The sequence below is a fragment of the Lycium barbarum genome, chromosome 10 (genome assembly GCF_019175385.1).
Source record: "Lycium barbarum isolate Lr01 chromosome 10, ASM1917538v2, whole genome shotgun sequence".
Lineage (NCBI taxonomy): Eukaryota > Viridiplantae > Streptophyta > Magnoliopsida > Solanales > Solanaceae > Lycium > Lycium barbarum.
In genome coordinates, this window is record NC_083346.1 from 101688310 (window position 1) to 101708790 (window position 20481).

The 20481-nt window shown below is 34.3% G+C and overlaps 1 protein-coding gene and 1 long non-coding RNA gene across 4 annotated transcripts; one reads left to right on the forward strand and one right to left on the reverse strand.

Annotated features, from left to right (window-relative positions):
- On the forward strand, positions 1-4840 carry LOC132614402 (ASC1-like protein). The gene is made up of 6 exons (XM_060328849.1): positions 1-739; positions 1228-1457; positions 2139-2294; positions 2409-2594; positions 3221-3405; positions 3837-4840. Exons 1-6 carry the CDS (start codon positions 602-604, stop codon positions 3866-3868), a joined length of 927 nt encoding a protein of 308 aa, XP_060184832.1. The 5' UTR covers positions 1-601; the 3' UTR covers positions 3869-4840.
- Positions 4841-11727: 6887 nt separating this feature from the next.
- Positions 11728-20130, reverse strand: LOC132614567 (uncharacterized). Of its 3 annotated transcripts, none has more exons than XR_009572342.1 (7): positions 19858-20130; positions 16958-17007; positions 15911-16010; positions 14485-15233; positions 12400-12521; positions 12035-12313; positions 11728-11954 (listed from the first exon to the last, which is right to left on the reverse strand). It is a non-coding gene; the product is annotated as an uncharacterized LOC132614567 (long non-coding RNA). The 3 variants fall into 3 exon arrangements; XR_009572341.1 differs by having other exon boundaries at positions 16958-17013; XR_009572343.1 differs by lacking the exon at positions 15911-16010 and having other exon boundaries at positions 16958-17013.
- Positions 20131-20481: the final 351 nt, after the last annotated feature.

Below are 20481 nucleotides of genomic sequence, written 5' to 3' on the forward strand. Positions count from 1 at the left end.
ATTTTCTCATCCCCATCTTCGAATGCACATCATCTTCAACCCCACCCATCCCTTAGTATTTGACTAGATAATATACAAATGCTTTTAGTATTTGCTTACTACCCAACGTAAGAAAATAAGTAAGACACCCATTTAATTTCATGAAAAACATTTTCCTTCGTACCGAACACACCCATGATCACACAAGTTTTTCCTCTAACTCACTCTCTAAGAAATTCAAAGTTCCAGAAGACGCAATTTCTTTGATTTCTGTTCAATTTTTTTTTTTTACCTCTTAAACATATAAAAAAAAATATATACAATTCTCTATTCAGAACAAACAGACTGAAATTATGGAACTGAATTATATAGAGAACCGAAAGGACAAAAACAACATACCAAATTTAGTCAGCCAGTCAAGTATGGTATTGATAGAGCATTTAAGACATGGAATACCAAAAGTACTTAATGGAAATGTCTAAAAACTGATAAAGCAAACGTGAGCATATTATATATACAATAGCTCTGTTGAAACACATATATATTCTCTTCTTACAGATGCAAATACCCACATTCATATGATTTTTTTTTTTTTATTTTTTTTTTTTGAAAATTCAGGTAAATGGGTGTGCTTGAACTAGGGACTTTTATTGACTGGGAACAAGAATCATACCCGCAATATGAAGATTTCATCGTGCTTCTTTTGTTTGCACTTTTCTTTCCCACTGTCAGGTTTTTGCTCGATAAATTTGTATTTGAGGTACTTCTTTTTAATGTTCTCATTAATTTTTCTCTTTGTTCATTTCTTTTGAACGTACATTACTGAGTTAGTTGTGCACAAAAATGAAGTTTGGAGCTAATAGTACTCTCTCTGTCTGATCCTATTACTATTTGAAAAGTCAAAAGAATTTGTTTTTAAAATAATTTTATATGCCTTTTTTATATTTTAACCTGTAAGTTAATGTGACTTATACTATTCGTTATGCAGTTTCTAAATATGTAAATTTTATTTGAAAAATCTTTGTAGATTTTATGTTCGAATTCCCACTGAAAATTAGACTGTGGGAAAGAAAAGGGCAAACAATTTGAGTTCATCCTGCTGCAGAAAAATCTGCACCTTACACTCTTATTTCTTTTGAACTTGTGCTCGTATCCTGAATTCAAATGTTACTCTACATCTGTATTATATTCCTACGTACTCTTACATGATAACGTGTTTAATATAGAGTGGATGTACATGTTTTGCAGAAAGTGGCTAGAAGGTTAATACTTGGAAAAGGAAAGTCAGTGCTAGAAAGTGAGACAGATGAACATAGAAAAAGGATACGGAAATTCAAAGAATCGGCATGGAAATGTCTGTACTTTATCTCTGCAGCAGTTTTCGCACTTTCAGCGACCTACAACGAGCCTTGGTTGAAAAAAACCAGATACTATTGGGTAGGGCCAGGAAATCAGGTCTGGCCTGAACATAGATACAAGTAAGATGTTTCTTTTATATTAAACATTTAATTGATGTTCATGTAACATTTTCAAAGAGTCAAATATTTGGAATTTCTTTTGTACATTATATGTATGATCCGAGGCACTGATTGGGAAAGTCATAAAGGAACATTAAAAAATAATTCGAGAAGGGTTCCTTCGCCTGCGCGAGAGACTTCTATGCCAGCCGGGAATAGCGGATCATCCCTTACCTTCCGCCCCCCCCCCCCCCCCCCCCCCCAACCCCTCAATTGATACCAACGAGTAAAATCCCCTTCTCCTTATACTTCAGGACCCATAGTAACAACAAGAAATGTGCTAAACTATTAGCAGGAGTAAAAATCGTGACAGTTAAGAAATTGTAGCCTCTATCTTTATTTTATTCCAGAGGGAAGCTTTATACTACAATCTAACAACTAATAGATAGTATGGTAATTGATTTATTGGTATATTATTTGTCAAAAGTTACTCATTATGACAGGTAAGAAATTCCTACTAAGATTTTCAGGGAAACAATTGTGATCATTTGCTTTAGAAAAGCCATTAGTTGTTGGCATTTACTCTCAAAAATCATGTACAACATTTTTTTATGATGTGTGGCTAATTCAACTTCCATGCTTTGATTGATATTCTTATTCATGCTTATTGACTATTCAATTGACTGTGTTGTGTAAATATAGGTCAAAACTAAAGGCATTTTATATGTATTCTGGTGGATTCTATGCATATTCGATATTTGCGTTAATATTCTGGGAAACAAGGCGATCTGACTTTGGGGTTTCGATGAGTCATCATGTTGCTGCTGCGATTCTTATCGTCTTGTCCTATATCTTAAGGTGTGTTTCTGTGGGTGTGGTTATCACATTAAATACATGATTATTGAATTTGTTGACATTCAATAAGAAAATGCAACCTAAGTAATTCTATTGGTTTTTTTCACCTTTGTATAGGTTTGCAAGAGTTGGTTCGGTTGTTTTAGCACTCCATGACGCCAGTGATATATTCCTTGAAATAGGGAAAATGTCCAAATACTGTGGCGCTGAAGCTCTTGCCAGTTATTCATTTATCCTTTTTGTTTTATCTTGGATTGTTCTTCGTCTCACATACTTCCCTTTTTGGGTTCTTTGGAGTACAAGGTAAGTGATGGTTGCTTTATGTTTTTGCCTGTTTCAGTCTAACACCTTCCTCTGCACCGCCAAGCAATAACTATAGATTAATCAATCAATGTGAAAAGAAGTCCAACCCTTTCTTTGCACTTATTTCAGAGTTGGTGATAGACAATGGTTCAAATTACAGAACATTTATGGATTTTTGTGTTATCGAATATTTGAAGAACCATATCATTAGATAAATATTATTGAAGTTATCAAGAATTATATACTGAGATCCTCCTTCTCTAGTGATTGCTTATCTCGTTGGACCTTCTTTAACTTGAATAGCCACTTGAAAGTTTGTCTTATGGCATAATTTGATGGTAACATTTAAGATAATTGTTTTTGCTTCTTTATTAGAACAATTTTTTTTGGCTTTATGTCATTTATTTTCATGTAATGATTATGCTTAGAATTAACAGTCATTTGTCTTTCTAATGGAAACCTTTCTCTTTAGAATTGCATTGTACCCTTCTTATCTTTTGGAGACTTCATTTACGTGTTTGTCAAATTATGAACCTACTGCTTAAGGTTTCACCTATTGTGGGAAACAGTTGTTTATGAGCTTACTTGGGACATCCTGTTTTCTTCTTTTTGGTTTTCTCTTACAGTTACGAAGTTACCTATACCTTGGATAGGCAGAAACACGGGGTGGAAGGACCAATCTATTACTATGTATTCAATTCTCTTCTATACTGCTTGCTGGTTTTTCATATATATTGGTCGGTGCTGATATATCGGATGCTTGTTAAACAAATCCAGTCGAGGGGCCGATTAAGTGAGGATGTTAGATCTGGTAAGCTAAAAAGTACATGCTTATGAGTGAGTAGTGGTCCATGGGTGCATATATATATATATATATATTACTGAAACTGTCATGCTTGATTGATCATTACGTGACTAATTATCACGGTCATGCCATTGGCAACATGAAAATAAGAATGCACTTATATTATAGGCAATTCATAGGTCTTCATCATTCGTTTATGTTCCGTGCGTTTTATAACTAGATTATTCCTTTCTTCTGTAAGATTCACTTTCTTTATGTTTGTTTTATGACTTGATTATTCCTTGCCTTTACTTGTTGAGACAAACATGGTGGAATCCAAGACACTCTGTCACACGTCTTATAGATTCTACTCTATAGCTAAATTTGCTTCCATATGTTATACTTCCTGTTTTAAATTGAATATCTCATTGGTCGGTCTCATGTTCTATCTTATGCAGATTCTGAAGAGGACGATGACCATGAAGATTGACCATGCAAGAAGAGTTTTAGTGCTCCTGTATACATGTGAAGGTACTTAATAAATCTTCAGAGATTTGGGTGCTAATGGAAAGAAGATAATGTAAAGCAATTTCATGAACTCTGCATCCATATGTTTTTATGCTAGCTTCTTTACCTACCAATAGCACAAATAAATTATCCATGCTCCTCCCTGCTGCCAAAAAATGTAAAGAATTTCCTGCTGTATCTAAAACAGAATCATCATTCAGGCACTCATTTACTGAATCTGCTCTTATTTCTGTGTAGTCCACATAGGCAAATACCCTATCTTTGTCATTTAAATGAAAATTTTCGTGGTCTTTTTGCTATTGCCCTCAGTTGACATGAATCTGATAGGCATTTTTTATGTTTCTAAAAGCATTTAATTATCTTCCCGATACGTCTTGAACCTTTGACTTATATATCGAGACCTGTGTCTTGGTGAGAGGTAGCAGGTACGTAGTGCACACAAGTTGGCCCTAGATAGCAGCATATATATAAATAAAAAACTGTCATTAGTTGAGTTAGGTTGAAGGCATTGCTCATGTACAGGAGACCAATTGATCATTGCAAGTTGATTTATTTACAATTTTGACCTTTCCGGATCATGGATGCTTGCATTAGGTTATCTCTTTTTCCTTTTCTCCACAAAGAATGTGTGTATAATGATGTCGGATTTGTAATATAGAAGATCTGAAACTGCGGCCAGCAGTTTAGGTTTTGGCCCAGAGAAGTTGCTGCAAACTGATTCATATGACTTCGGGCAGTAGTTTCCTGTGTTAGTATTAGTTAATGATTGATGGGAAAGTATTGAGAAGAGGTTTTGGTGAATATGTTTTTTTGCTATTAAAAGGTACCTACCTATTCCTAAAAGGTTTAAACTAAAAGGTGCCTATTCCTAACACATGTATCCGTTGGTTTGAACAGACACTTAGGTATTATAAATACCTGATAACTCCTAAATATGAATTAAGATTTTTTCCGTCTCTTTCACTTTTACTTCAAATCACAACATTCTATTCTTGTGGAAAATTTGAATTAATTGCTGGTATTCGAATTTCGGAGGCTTTGTAAAATCCTGAAGGAATTCTGCCACCATCCCTGCAGCAACGAAGTGGGAGGCTTAAATTCTTTAAGGACAGAGACTACTCTACCAAAGCCACTTACTTCTTCCCCACTTCTTAAACCTATTTTTCTAACAATCTTAAGGAATTTAAGGAAATCTGATAGAGTAAATTGTGTTCTCATAAGGAATTTTAAGGCTTTATCGGAAACATGGTGATGGAGAGAGATAGAACACGGAAGTAATAAATATTGAATTTATGCGTTAGTTTTCTCGTCCGTGTGTACTGGCGATTACTTCCTTATTTATTTGAAAATTACATCATCAACAAACTGAGACTAATTTCCAGTGTTCCCAGTGATCTTACTTATGTGGAAATAAGGAAATAAGCGGACTAAGCAGTTAATGCTACATCAATTAATTGATTTTGGATCGGTGTTTCTTTTCTCCAACATATACCTGAACCGACAAGTAAGAATCTTGTTTAAATTTGGAGTTTTAAAATCGGAGAAAGAAAAAAGAAAGTTCTGCATAACTTCATAGTTCATGGTGATGAAGAAGACAAGCATGGATACTTCTAAAGGACTGGAATCTCAATCTTTGGATATTTACAATGGTCTTGAAAATTGAACGTCAAAGCAATTATCTCCAAGATATGAAACGGAGAAGTAGAAATTCGCTTTTGTGCGGGCGTCCAAATAGTATGCTTGATCTCAGTGGCGGAATCAGACGGAATCAGGATTCATATTAAGTGGTGTCAAAAATATAAATATGTTGCTATCCAGGATCGAACACACAATGTTAGGGAACATTTGCAACTCCTTAACCATTGCACTAAACCTTTAGCTTGTGTCAAGGGGTGTCAACAATAGTATACATACCTATAAAATTAAAATTTCACCTATTTATACAATGTAATTTTCCGGCGAAGGGGTGTCACTTGACACCCCTCGGGCAAGGGTAGCTCCGCCCCTGCTTGATCTTATGTGGCCTATTAATAAAAGAGTACAGAAGTCTTTCAACCTAGAAGGAAGATAAGTGGTGTGAGAAGAATAAAGAAGAAAATGATATCCACGCCTCTAGTTTTCTTCATGAAAGGCAGCGAACTTGGCCATCGTCGAGAGACTAGTTTTCATCTTGAAGTGCAATGAACGTGATCATCATCAAGAGACATGATCAAAATAATGAATAAAGAAGAAAGTGACAAAATCGGGTTCTATTTTTTCACTCTACTCGTCTTTTAATTTTCTACATACCCTTCATGATTTATGAGATTCAGTTTTTATGAATGTTAGGGTAGATGTTAGTTTTGATGATCTCAAAGTATATTCTATTTGCGTGCATAAAATATGTGGAAGATTATAAATTAGCCTTATATTAATATTTGAAATATTTATTCTTGAGATCATGAAATAGTTTCTATATTATTTTGGATGAGTGAAGAAATACATGTGTTCGTTTGAACAAAAGGCCAAATTGTTGAAATGTTTAAAGGTTACAAAGGATTAGTTGAAAGTCACTGGAAAGGGAAAATTGAAATCCTACGAAGTGATCGAGGAAGTGAAATATTTTCCAATTAAGGATAATAATTTATTATAAATATAGAAATTTCTAATTGGAAACTAACTCAAGATAATATTACAACAACGATTGACAATGTAGTAAAGTAAAAATGATACTACGGTAATTGTGAATAAGAGTTTATTAACTCTGGACAATATGTAGTATGAAACTTGTTTTCCTTGGGATAAAGGAAATAGATCGAATCTCCTATTGAACCTAAAAGGAGCGAAAGACTTACGGAGAATAAGAATTTAAATTCTGATTTTATTTCTTCTCAAGCAAATATTTATTTCTTCTCAAGCAAATTAAGTATGTTTTAATTGAAGGAAGTACAAATAAAGTATTAAATAAAATACTATGGTTTTGAATCTGGATGAGGATCAAAAGAACTTAAGCAATGGTTTCAGATTGTGCTTCCTGAAAATGAGAAGAAAATTATTTTAAGGTCGTTGTTTGGATTAAACAAGTTCCAAGAAGAATGAAAATTTGATAAGGTAGTTTTATCAAATGGTTTTAAACATTGCGGAGCGGATAAATGAATTTTCGATTCACAAAGGATTACAAAGTGATACTATATCTATATGTTGTTGACATGCTATAAGAACTGATGTGCAAGACATGAATGAAACTAAGAAGTTTTGAACTCTCAAGTTAAGATGAAAGATTTGAGAGAAGTTGATACTATCTCTTAGGTATCAAAAGTTAAAATGTTGGGGTTACATTTTATGTGAATTACTACATTGAAAAGGTTCTTTCCAAGGTGTTTAGTCATTTGGGTATTAGGAAATTTATACTCAATTTGATGTGTTTATAAATTGATTGAGAAATGGGAAAGATTTATTAGTCAATAAGACTATGCTAGTGCAGTGACAATTTAATGGGATCCCGAGTTTAATTGCACTAGCTTTTGCCTTTGATATTTGTAGATATTGAAATATGCTCATAATCCTATAAGTGAACATTGGAGAAGTATCGTAAGGATACTTGATTATCTTAAAAGGACAAAACTTTTGCCTTATTTTAAAACATATCTTTTCAATATTGAAGGATATTGTGATACTAGTTGGATAACTAGTGTAAATGATAATGGATTAGCATCTGGCTGGATCCTATTTTGGATGGAAGGCAGTTTCATGAGCTTCTATGAAAAGACGTGTGTTACTCATTTCTTCATGAAATTTGAGTTTATAGATGCGGAAAGAGAGATAAAATGGCTGGAAAAGTTATTAAAAATTGTGGCCACAACAGAAGCCAATTGTTTTCTTTGCACTATGATAGTGAAGCAATTATGTGTAAGGCATTTAGAAAAAAATGGAAAATCTAGACATATTGCTTGAATAAGACAACTGAGTGTTGGTGGAATTATCACCAGTTGTTTATGTCATGTCTAAACAACTATGCCGCCCAATTGACGTCTAAAATGCTCTCAAGAGGTATGATTATAGCACTATGAGAGCTGTGGGTCTAAGACAAATTAAATTGTCACGGTAATGGGAATCTTACCTCTACTATTGCTCTACAACAATACTAAAGGTTCAAAAGGTAACAACGAGTTATTCTGTGACGGTTAGCAAGTATAAACACTTGAAGTGGTGCCGCTTCAGCCAAAGTTGGGAGACAAACTTGGTAAAGTGTTTATGAATTCAGGAGGTAGCACAAGACCATAATTGGGTGCTAAAACTCACGGTGAACAAGTTGTGACGTTGGAACGATTATGTGTATAGAGCTTTTCCGTCTTTATCATGCGTTAAGGAATTGTAGTTCAATAGAAATTAATCTAACTATCAATTTCGACAAGGATTTGAATCGTTTATACAAGTAGAAGGTTCAACTCGAAAGAGACCTACTATATGCATAAATCTCATAAACAACATCAATCACTAACTAAGTGGGGAATTGTTAGTATTAGTTAATGATTGATGGGGAAGTATTGAGAAGAGGTTTTGGTGAATATGTTTTCAGTCATTAAAATGACTAGATGCCATTGAAAAGGTACCTATTTCTAAAAGGTTTAAACTAAAAGGTGCATTACTAAAAAACTGCTCAAAACCGACAAAAAATAATTGATATTTCCGACCTCGCGAGGTCGGTTTCTGAAAAAATGTGACCTCAAAAGTAGGTCTGGTATGGGCAGGTCGCAAATAATTAGCGACCTCATGAGGTCGAAAAAAACCAACCACACGTGGTCAGTACATGATTCGTCCAAAAAAAAGGAAAATTAACATACCGACCTCATGTGGTTGGTATATTAAATTATTTCTTTTTCAGTAAAAGCATTAACGACCACATGGGTTTTGTAAATTATATTTGTTTTTGTTTATTTTATCAAGTTACCGACCTCATGTGGTCGGAAATATTAAAATTTTTATTTATTTATTTTTCTATTACCAACCACATGAGGTCGCTAACTATAAATTTATGAATAATGACCATCATGAACCGACCTCACGTAGTCGGGTTCTTTAAAATCTGTATATTGATATGAACACAACCGACCTCATGTGGTCGGTTTCTTTAAAATGTGCAAATGATATGAACACAACCGACCTCATGTGGTCGGTTTCTTTAAAATGTGCAAATGATATGAACACAACCGACCTCATGTGGTCGGTTTCTTTAAAATGTGCAAATGATATGAACACAACCGACCACATGAGGTCGATTTCTTTAAAATCTGGAAAATGAAATTAAAATAACCGACCTCATGAGGTCAGTTTTCTGCAGAAAAATTGGCAGCATTCTGCTACTTTTGCAGCTGCCCACCTGCCAATAATGAAAACCAGTTCTATATTTAGCTAAAAGCATCTCAAATAGCTGCCAACAATCCAACAAGAACATATAATAACATGCTACCACACTACATCAAATTCAACTCGAAACTACTTCAAAGTTGGATCAATGTAATTCAACATTCACAAAAAACATTAAACTACTTCAACCTTTGCAAACATCCACAAAACATTATACTAGTCTACGTTAAGTTAGTCTACAACGTCAAACTATAGTCTACAACATCTAACTACTTCAACATTCACAAACATCCACCAAACACTTTCACATTTTTACAAATCCACCAAAAAATTCATAAGTTAGTAAGATACTTAAAATTCAACCATGTCGTTCTGTGTTTGACACGTGCTCCCCATCATCATCACCACTACTTGGCTCATCTACAAGTGCGTGTTCTTGACCAACCTCTCGACGTCGTGACCTAGATTGAGAATGGGGAGGTCGACGCTTAGAGCTACGAGCGTCATCAGGATAGGGGGGAATCACCCTCGAAGAAAGTAATAAGTCTAATTGCTCGTCCCTCCGTCTCTCCCTATCCTCCGCAGCCTTTAGCTGCTCGTCCCTCCGCCTATCCCTAGCCTCCGAGGCCTGTAACTGGATAGATAGCTCAATAATCTTCTGCTCCATGGCCATAACACTCGCTCTATCTGATGACCCGACATCATTGGAAGAACCTATGCCTTGCAGGGGCTACTGGAATTTATGAAATGCTCTATTTGCCATTCCATAAGTTGTGCCAAACCTAGTGGGGCCACTAACAGTCACAATCCACAATTCATTCAATTGTTCATCCGTAGGTTCTGTGCCATGTGGCAGACTGCTGCATAACTCAGCCCGTGATTGTTGAAATTGAATCTGAAATTGAACAAGGAAAATCAACTGTTTAAATGGTAAAACCAATATAAGACACTATTTTATCGAAGCATATCTAAGTACAATTTCGAACTTGCACCCCATTCTCAAAATCTGAAAATGGAAGGGAAACCAATATAGAAATTACTACAATGATACTACATTAATGCTAAAGAATCAAACAGAGCACACAAAGGCCAATCATTGTATTCATATCATGGCCAATCATTGCATTCACATCATTAAAAAGTGAAGAGTCACAGATATCAATTGACGTATTCAACAAATTCTTGTTAGTAAACGTTCTAGACATCAACTGGCTAGATTGAAAATGGCATATGAATTAGCATGGAAATGGAAATGAGTTTGATACTTGAAGAAAATAATGGAAGAGAAAAGGCGGTATTTACTCACTTATAAAAGCAAAAGTATCAGGTTCTTATCTGTGTAATAATTGAGACTTGATGCTTAAAGTAGTTAATTTGGTTCCTTTAGAATGGAACTACTCATAAAGGTTCTATGAATCTAATATCTGATCCTTGTGTTATTTCTCTTATTTTTTTCTTGCTATGAATTAAGTATTAGGCCTAAACAACTTTGGTTGATTGTTAAGTTTACATAATATTACTCATTGGACCACCCTGACAAAAGCAGTTGTTGAAACTTGAAAGACAAAAAGAATGCAAAATCTGAAGGGATTTCATTCATTAGAACACTTGCACATGAGTTACAATGCAGTTAGAAATTAAAACCTTTCTTGAAAAAACTAATCTAAATAAAGAAGAAAATAAAAACTAAAATCAAGGGTTATTTGAAGGTTATAAGCTTTGGTATATCTTCAATAAAAGCTCCCGCGTCCCTCAATATAACTTGCTTTCTCTCCGATCACCTCCTGAAATAAGAGAAATGATTATGCAGATATGCAAGATCAGTGTGGCTGAATGATTCTTCAAGGAAAACTTGGGACGTCACTTGGTCACATGGATATGAATTTTGCAGTGACAAGAAGCATTGGGACCAGAAGGTGCAGGTCACACAACCTATCTGCAGCAATTCTAAGCATACAACAACTACTATATATACATTACAGCAACTGGAACACAACAAGGAACATACTATGAGAATCAGCTATGGGACAGAGTTGACTATGGAACACTTTTTTGCTGGTTTTTAGTAGAGGTAATATGTGTAGCAGTGGAGCTAAAGATGCATCATGGATCTTGGTACTGTTATGCAGACACAACAATGGCACAGCACAATATATGGAGATGGAATGATCCTGCACGCCTAGGAGGATTTGTGGCAACAACATCAGGTGGAATATGCATCAAAGAATATGTGGCACTTCATCATTTCACTGAACCAGTTCTTTGGTTATCTCATGATCAAAGACTAGTCTTTACCATTAGTTACAATGCAAATTTAAGAATTCTAGTTAAGAAAACATCTTTCCTTATATGTTCACATATATCCACTGCCAGAAGCTGCAAATTGCAGTTTGCAGTAGTACTACTATTATATATAAATAGTTTTCTTCTCTTTTTCATATATTCATATGGAACCAATTAGAGAAAGTGAAGAGATAAAAGCAATAGATATATTACTATCCAGAGGGTAAAATCCTAGCTTGATAAAATTACATGAAAAGTAGAAGCTTCTATTTTAGAAAAAGAAATTCAATTAAACTTATGTAGGACTGCTTAGCCCGTTCCTCAACCCATTCGTCTGGTTCTTCACTGTTTTTCTTCTTCTTCACGTGAGTGATTCTGAATGCCTCATCTTGAGGCAATATCCTCTTTTCTTTGAGTTCCTGCAAAAAGAATAATTGAGTAATTAATAAAGAAAACGAAATAAATTGATTATCCTACAATAGGACTAAAGGAAAAATACCAGCTCCTTCCTCACGGCCGCTTGGCTCTTAGCTCCACTAGTGTGTAGGGAGCCACCCTTCGTAGAATTTCTGGCCTTCTTCCCTGTTTCACTTTGTTTCTTAAATTCATCAAACGCCCAGTACTGCAATAGCTTGTTATAGGCCTCAGGACGGATCCAATCAGGCTTTGCTTGCTCTTCACGAACCCTTCCTAATGCACCCTTTAGCAGCTGCCCTGCTTTCTTCTCGAAGTTTTGGGCGACATGAGCTTCATGTTCTGGGAGCCAGAAACACTTTTTCTGTAATGAAAAGTAATGAGTTTATTAATAAGGATTCAATCAATATTATAGTAAATTATTTGAATAAAAATAATAAATTCATATACCTTAAAGGTTAGATAGATTTGTTTCTTCTAGCCTGGTTCCATCTTACCCCAAGTCGGCGAGTCCGTAAAACTACCCTGTATCGTCCGCGAAAGAATTCTTGAAGCTTTGCCCGGTAAAAAAACTGGAAAAACATAAACAATTAAACACTTAAGAGGCTTAACATCTCATTTTACTATTGGTTCAGAACTGGTTTTGTTATTATGACAAAATTAAACAACTGGTTCAGAACAATTAAACACTTAGAGGTTTAACATCTCATTTTACTATTGGTTCAGAACTGCTAGTTCATCACTTGGAAAGACAAAAGTTTCTATTTGGACACACACTTATCCAGTCCCCCTAAAACTTGTTTCTGCATGATATTGACCATATAAAGCAACTTTTGGGAGAACCTCTTTAAATGCCAACTTATTTGAAAAGAAAAGAATGTTGAACTTTAAGAACACAACTGGTATTGGGGATCATAGTAGAAGTAAATCACACCTAGAGAAGGGTATTTTCTGAAGTCCACAATTAGTTAAAACAATTTTAAGCTTAAACTGAACGGTTGGATAGATATATTCTGCCTAAACTCAACATTTACCTCAATACAATCATTTATTGAATGTGTTCTGGCAGTTAGAGATGCAAAGTCATGAATATGCTTTAAAACTCAAGCTACTTTTGGACACCAACCACTTGCACTAAACTCAAATGCAGAATAATATAATTCATCCCTTGGTTCTTGCTCAAATTCTAGCAAGATGTAACTATTGTTTAATCACATCCTAACATGTTTTGGTGACAAATACGAAAGAGTTTCTTTGGAAAAAAAAGTCATTAAAGTTGTTAGCATAACATTAATGAATGAAAGATCAAGTTGGATTTGGATCTAAGAGGAGAAGACTGTTAAGTGTTAATCAATCAGACTTCATTTCAAACACACTAAATGAGCATCACACATACAGAATGATGCTACAATTTTGAAGAACCCAGGGGAATGATTTTAGAGCTAACATTTCACCACTTCAACATTAAGGATTTGACGAGAAAGAACCATAAGGCAGTGTAGTCATTCTCAAACTATCACATAAGGAATTGACTTAATTCACACATAAAAGAGAAGACTGATTATCTAACTACACAGTGATAATATGCTGCAAATAAAGTTGCATGTCCTAAACAGAGACTTAATTAAACAGGAATAAAAAAGCAAGATAGTAGCTTAAATGCCTTTTTCTTGCTAAAATTATCACATCAACTCTATAAATCCCTTTTTTCTTGCAAAATAAATTACTAAGAATAATGATTCATTTTCAGCTCGGCTGGCCTTGAGCACATGGCAGGTGCTGCAAAATAAGTTAACTACCGCAAAATTTGTTTAATATTCGTGATCAAACTAAATGGACTACCTAAAATGGGATTCATGGATGAGGTACTAATAAAACATGCACGTTTTGTTTCTTAGCTGAGTGAACTTTTCGTGAAACTTCTATTTCAACCTTAAAAAGAAAATATTGTCTATCGTTCGTAGGTCAAAAGACGATGCTTCACAAAGAATTGATCGAAGCACATTAAGAGCCCGTTTGGCTTAGCTTATAAGTTGTTTTCAGTTTTTTTGGAGTGTTTGGCTGGCCAGCAAATGTTATTAGTCCAGGTTTGTGTGGCATGGAACTATTCCATTGATCTTACTATGGGAAATGATTTGGAAAGTTCAGGTTATACGGAAACAACACTAGAACCTATACTATCACTTGGTTTTACTAGTTTTTTGATCTGCAAGACTCCTAAAGTTGCAGATTGGCTGGAAAAGAATATAAGTCCATATATGAAAAGGGGACTGGTTTTAATGATCATTATGTGATGGAAAGAAAGCAACAGTTCCTGCAGGTCACAGAACTAGCAGCAGCAGGTGTGAGAGACTATATGCAACAACAGGTCTCAAGCATTGTGAGTACTGGTTTTTGGCATCTGGGTCATGCATGCAAAAGTTTCAAATGCTTTTTGATATGCATAGAATCAGCCCCAGGCTCATAGCCTAGTGGACTTTTCTTAAAAAAAAAAAAACATAAACAAATAACATCTCGTGAAAGGATAACTCATACCTATATCCCACAGGCTCGATGATCAGGCGCCCACTTGAGTCATAATGCTCCAGTAGTGGAGCAACCACACCACCTTCAGGTAAGTTGTCATCTGTGGTACGATTGTCGGGCTCAGAGCTACTATCTCCAAGGTGAAGACCGTCTACCCCAAACCGTGCAGTAGATGCCTATGTTGCTCGGACTCTCCAAAAATGCTGCAGTACCCGTGTCGGATCCTCCAAAAATGCACTAGTTTTGGAGGATCCGACATGCTTCCGTCGATATTTTTGAAGAGTCCGAGCAATATAGGTAGATGCTGAAGAATGATGTGATACAGTCGGGCTTGGAGTCGCTGTCAGAGTACCGCTAGACGCCTCCCGCTGAGATCCGGTAGGCAATTGACTGAAGACCTGTAGGGTATCATAACCAGGTGTAAGGGGAGGTGCCTCAGTGAATCATTGGCGTGGAGAAACGTAGGGTTCCACAGAATTGAACGGAGACGGTTGAGTATAGCCCATGCCGATCATCATAGAATCATAAGGTAATGGAGCGCCCCGTGGTGGATAAGGTAATGAAGGACCCCGTGGTGGATGAGGTAATAAAGGGCCCCATGGTGGATGAGGTAATGAAGCGCCCCGTGGTGGTGGATATGGCGACGGGCTTCTATCTCTAGTCACTGCGGGACCTGGCTCTTTCCACAAAGCCCTACAACTCTTTTTATGTTTCTTTGGGGCAGTAGCAATACCCTTGCTCCTTTTATCACCTGTCATCTACACATAAAAAATAAATATATTAGATGTGAATTTCATAGGAGTTTAACATAAAATAGTCATAGGAGTTTAAACCAAATGGCTCATCAAAGCAACAGAATTTCATAGGACTTCCACATAAAATAGTCCTTGTAATGAGTTTCAAGGATATGAAGCAGCCCAACAGAGATAGGATGCAAGCTGGACTGCAATATGGAATTGTTGCAGTTATTTTTAAGGAAAGGAAGCTAGTGTACTGTGCACAGTGCTGGATGAATATGGTTGCTGGTGGTTATGAAGTGTATGGTGAGTGTATCAATGATTCATTTCACATGGGAAATGTCACACCCCAATCCTGATAGGGCGTGATGGGCACCCAACCGTTACTTAGAGCCGAGCGAACCCGCTGGTTTTTGTTATACTCATAACCTCACTGGACTCTTAAATCATGAAATGAAATGCATAATGAAAGCTTTTCAAAAACATTCTTTTCTTCTGTCTCAAATCTAGTAAAATCTGTAATCCTATGAAATCTGTAAAGTAATGCATAATGATACATCGGCTTACATAGCCGCTTACAAGACTGACATACTGTATACATGACTCTTTTTGCAAAAGTCTCTAACGTAAGATATGATATCAAAACCTAAGTTGGGACAGGGCCCCAACATGCCCATAATGCATATGACTCAACTCACAAGGAAATACTCTGACGTGGCATCACTCCGAACAGAATGGAGTTTACCAATCCAGCTGATAGCCTAGGACATCCTATAGTCAAGCTCCTGTATAACTTTCCTGCAAAGCAATATGGGGTTGTGTGGCATGAAACATAGCACCCCCAAGCAAAGAGATGTCAGTACAAATAATGTACCAAGTATGTAAGGCAGCAGTAATCATAAAGAATGAGATATAAGTCATAATGAAAGTACGAGAAACAACCTGTAATATGAATAGCCCCGAAGGCAGAGAATAACAATGTAAGTAGCCCCGAAGGCAATGACTAGAAATGTAAATAGCCCCGAAGGCAAGAATCATGCATGCTTTCATGTAAAACCATTTATCAATGCATAAGTATCCATAGGCCTTTATCGCCATCATATATATATAACGTACGCGGCCCTAGTGGGACTCGGTGTGTATAACGTACCCGGCCTATATCAGGACTCGGTGTGAATAGCCAACTGATTAGTGGTTGTGCATCTACGTGCCGTACCCGGCCGACTATAGCGTGACTCGGTGTCAGTAACGTAATGAATACATACATATATATATATATATATATATACATATATATATATATATATATATATACAGATATATATATATATATATATATATACATATATATATATATATATATATACATATATAGATATATATATATATATATATATACATATATATATATATATATATATATATATATATATATATATATATATATATATATATATATATATATAAATGAATGCATATGAGACTCATATAATCATTAGGGAACCTTTTGATAAGATGTAAGGACATAAGGATTTCAAGTGTCGTTATCAAGCCGTAATGTTCAATAAGTAAAGTTGTCGGAATCATAGACATGAACAATATATAACAAGGTAGCATTTGGGGTCAATTCATAATTCCCCTAATGTGTCTAAGAGTGGGAGTCACTTTTGGGGTTTATATGGTTGTCGTTCGTTCGTATCGTAAAGATCATGCCAAAAGAAGAAAAGGGAATAGCCTTAACATACCTGGTCTTAACTCAAAGGCTCAAGAACTCAACTCGTATCTGCTCCACGATCTATATCTAACAACAATGATGCTATCGTTAATTATACAAACGATTCTCTTAATCGTATAATGAAACTTTAACTTATCCTAAAACAAAATGGGCAGCACCTCCCCCGTTATTCTCATTTTCCCAAACTCCATTTACCAACAACAACAACTAGAACAATCCAGCAAGTATGTACATCAATAACAAGATACCATGTAGCAATAACCAGTCACAAACATTTCACGACGAGCGACAAGCCCGGATACTATTATCAAACACACTCCTCCAATTTTTCTTTCCTTCAAAATACATTTCTAACTATTTAGAAGAGCCGGTTGGGCTCCTTTTTCGTCGTCCAACCGGCTCCTTTTTGGTCGTCATATATATTAAAAAACATGGGCCCCATATATATTAAAAAACAACAACTAATATTATAAAAAAAAAAAATTGGCTCCATATTAAACACCAACCAGTATTAAAAAAAAAAAGAGAAGAAAAAAAGTGGAACCCACCACATCCAAACTCACGGGAAAAAAAAAGTGGACCCCATATTAACAAAATCAAGCAAAGAAAATCAAACAATTAAATCAATAATGATGGATTCATTGCCACATGCGTATCAATCCATTAGTGGGAGCAAATGAAATTATTGTACAGCAACATACTTAAAATACTTATATATTAAAATAAGATAGAATTTAATTACTTTTTCATTTTTTCCTTACTCTAATAAATGTGAAAAGAGATTAATGTCATAAAAGAAAAAATACTATTAAATGGAGATCAAATAATTAATAAGGTAAATTAGTGAAATTATAATTCTAATTGACGTTTCCTTAAAAAATCGTGTAAAAAACAACATCGACAAGTAAAATGAGTTAAACAAAAAATATTTATTAAAAATTAAAAAATAGAAGTTCTTCATGGACCCATATTAAACACCAACCAGTATTAAAAAAAAAAGTAAAAAAAGTGGAACCCACCATCTCCAAACTCACGGGAAAAAAAAGTGGACTCCATATTAACAAAATCAAGCAATATAAAAAATATCAATCCCATATTAAAAAAACAAACAATGTCAAAAAAAAAAAGTGCAGACTTTGTATTCGTAGCAAACACTAATATAATAAAGTTTTAAATACGGAGCACAAACTACAATGTTATATTAATCGTGTTTTGAACATAGTATCCATATTGACAAAATTAAGCAATATAAAAAAAAAAAAAAGTGAATCCCATATTAAAAAAACAAACAATGTCAAAAAAAAAAGTGCAGACTTTGTATTCGTAGCAAACATTAACATAATAAAGTTTTAGATACGGATCACAAACTACAATGTTATATTAATCGTGTTTTGAACATAGTATATATATATATATTATATGCATAAAAATAGTGCAAACTAATAATGTCCAAAAGGGTGGACCCCATACTAAACAACACCAAACAATATAAAAAAAAAAAAACTATATAAAGCATGGGTTTAGACCCATGCTTCGTCGTCCGTTGTCCCTTATAAAAAAAAAGGGGTGGGCCCCATACTAAATAACACCGAGCAATTAAAAAAAAGGAAGAAAAAAAAGTGGAACTCACGATCTCCAAACTCATGGGAAAAACAAAAAGTGGACCCCATATTATCAAAATCAAGCAATATCAAAAAAAAAAAAAAAGTGAACCCTATATTAAAAAAAATATAATGTTAAAAAAAAGTGCAGACTTTGTATTCGTAGCAAACACTAATATAATAAAGTTTTAGATACGGAGCACAAACTACAGTGTTATATTAATCGTATTTTGAACATAGTATATGTATCAATCCATTAGTGGAAGCAAATAAAATTGATTTTCTTCAAAAGGTTAAGTAGTCAAACCATACATTTTTTTTTATATTAGCCTGAGATCTAATCTCGATATTAAACTGTTATATTTGCTATTCCGCCATATCATTTATTTGTTATGTTTACTAAAATAAATATATTTAAAATATTTATATTTTAAAATAAGATAGAATTTAATTACTTTTTTATTTTTATTCTTACTCTAATAAATGTGAAAAAAGATTAATGTCGTAAAAAAAAATCAAATGGAGATCAAATAATGAATAAGGTAAATTAGTCAAATTATAATTCTAATCGACGTTTTCTTAAAAAACCATGCAAAAGATAACATGAAAAGTAAAATGAGCTAAACCGAGAATATTTACCAAAAATTAAAAAATAGTATTTCTTCGTTTAAATAGAAAATCAATTTCTACCTTATTTTGTTTTAAACATGTAAAATTAATTTAATAATTTGAATTAGAATTATCCAAATCAAAATTTGATAAAAAATAATAAGTATTTTACACCTTTAAATTAATCGAATTAAAATTAAAAGTATCAACTGATGCTTAAATATTGCTATTGTTTTATCTCAAAGACAGGAAAATAGTTTCCTTTTAAACAAGTCTTCTCTTTTAAAAAATATTAATAAATTTGCGAATTTTGTATTTGTAGCAAACATTAATATAATAAAGTTTTAGATACGGAGCACAAACTACAATATTATATTAATCGTGTTTTGAACATAAATATATATATATAATCACTATTCAAAGACAACTACATACACATAGATGCACTATAATCTAAAGTGTTGGGCCCGTGCACAGCACAGGCATAGGCCATCTAGTATCAATGTTAACAACAACAATATACTTAAGTTACTCCAACAATTTCCAGCCACAACACAACCCAAAAATATATCTCAAATCAGCCCACGCAACAACAACAATAACTTATCCAATTTCCCGCAATTAATTTCGTAGTTCCCATCTCACATTTTAGCTATGATCGGAATGAATTTAAATATATCTAGGAGAGAATAGTTCTTACCTTATATGCAAAGAAATGATCTTCTTCCACCTTACTTCACTTTGAAGAAAGTCCGGATTTAATGACACGATAAAACGGAACAACGAGATCAAAGCGATGTACAAAACTCGTATGTTGTTCTTGTGAAAAATAATGATACTTTACTTCCGTAAAATTGTAGCTCACGTTGTATAGGAGCTGCAAGTCACCCAACTTGCTGCTATGGTTATGTTTCCCTCCCGTACTATCTCTTTTGGATTTTAAAGAATAAACAAGTACATGAAGACATTATATCCTAACATGAATTATTATTCAAACGTGATTAGTAAAGGTAGAAAAATTAAGGTCCAATTTGGCACTTTCTTACTTTACATGTGTCATCTATGCACTACATGTGCCATGTGACTCATTAATAACTTAAATGCCATCTTTACTTTACATGCAGCCACATGGCAACTAGCAAATCCAAAATTTGCTTCATTATCTATAAGCAAATATTATGGCCCACGTAAATATTTATCCACAATCATAATTAATTTCTTGATCTCAAATCACTAAAATATTAATCATTTTTAATACACTTCATATACTCATTGTCATGATTATGCGACATGGCACTAGTTCATAGCTCCTTTTGGTACACAC

What these genes read in the sequence shown, in the direction of transcription:
- LOC132614402 (XM_060328849.1), top strand. Translation starts at nt 602, where the DNA reads ATGGGTGTGCTTGAACTAGGGACTTTTATTGACTGGGAACAAGAATCA. An exon ending in TCGATAAATTTGTATTTGAG is followed by an intron (nt 740 to 1,227) that starts GTACTTCTTTTT and finishes CATGTTTTGCAG; the next exon opens with AAAGTGGCTAGAAGGTTAAT. An exon ending in TGGGTTCTTTGGAGTACAAG is followed by an intron (nt 2,595 to 3,220) that starts GTAAGTGATGGT and finishes TTTCTCTTACAG; the next exon opens with TTACGAAGTTACCTATACCT.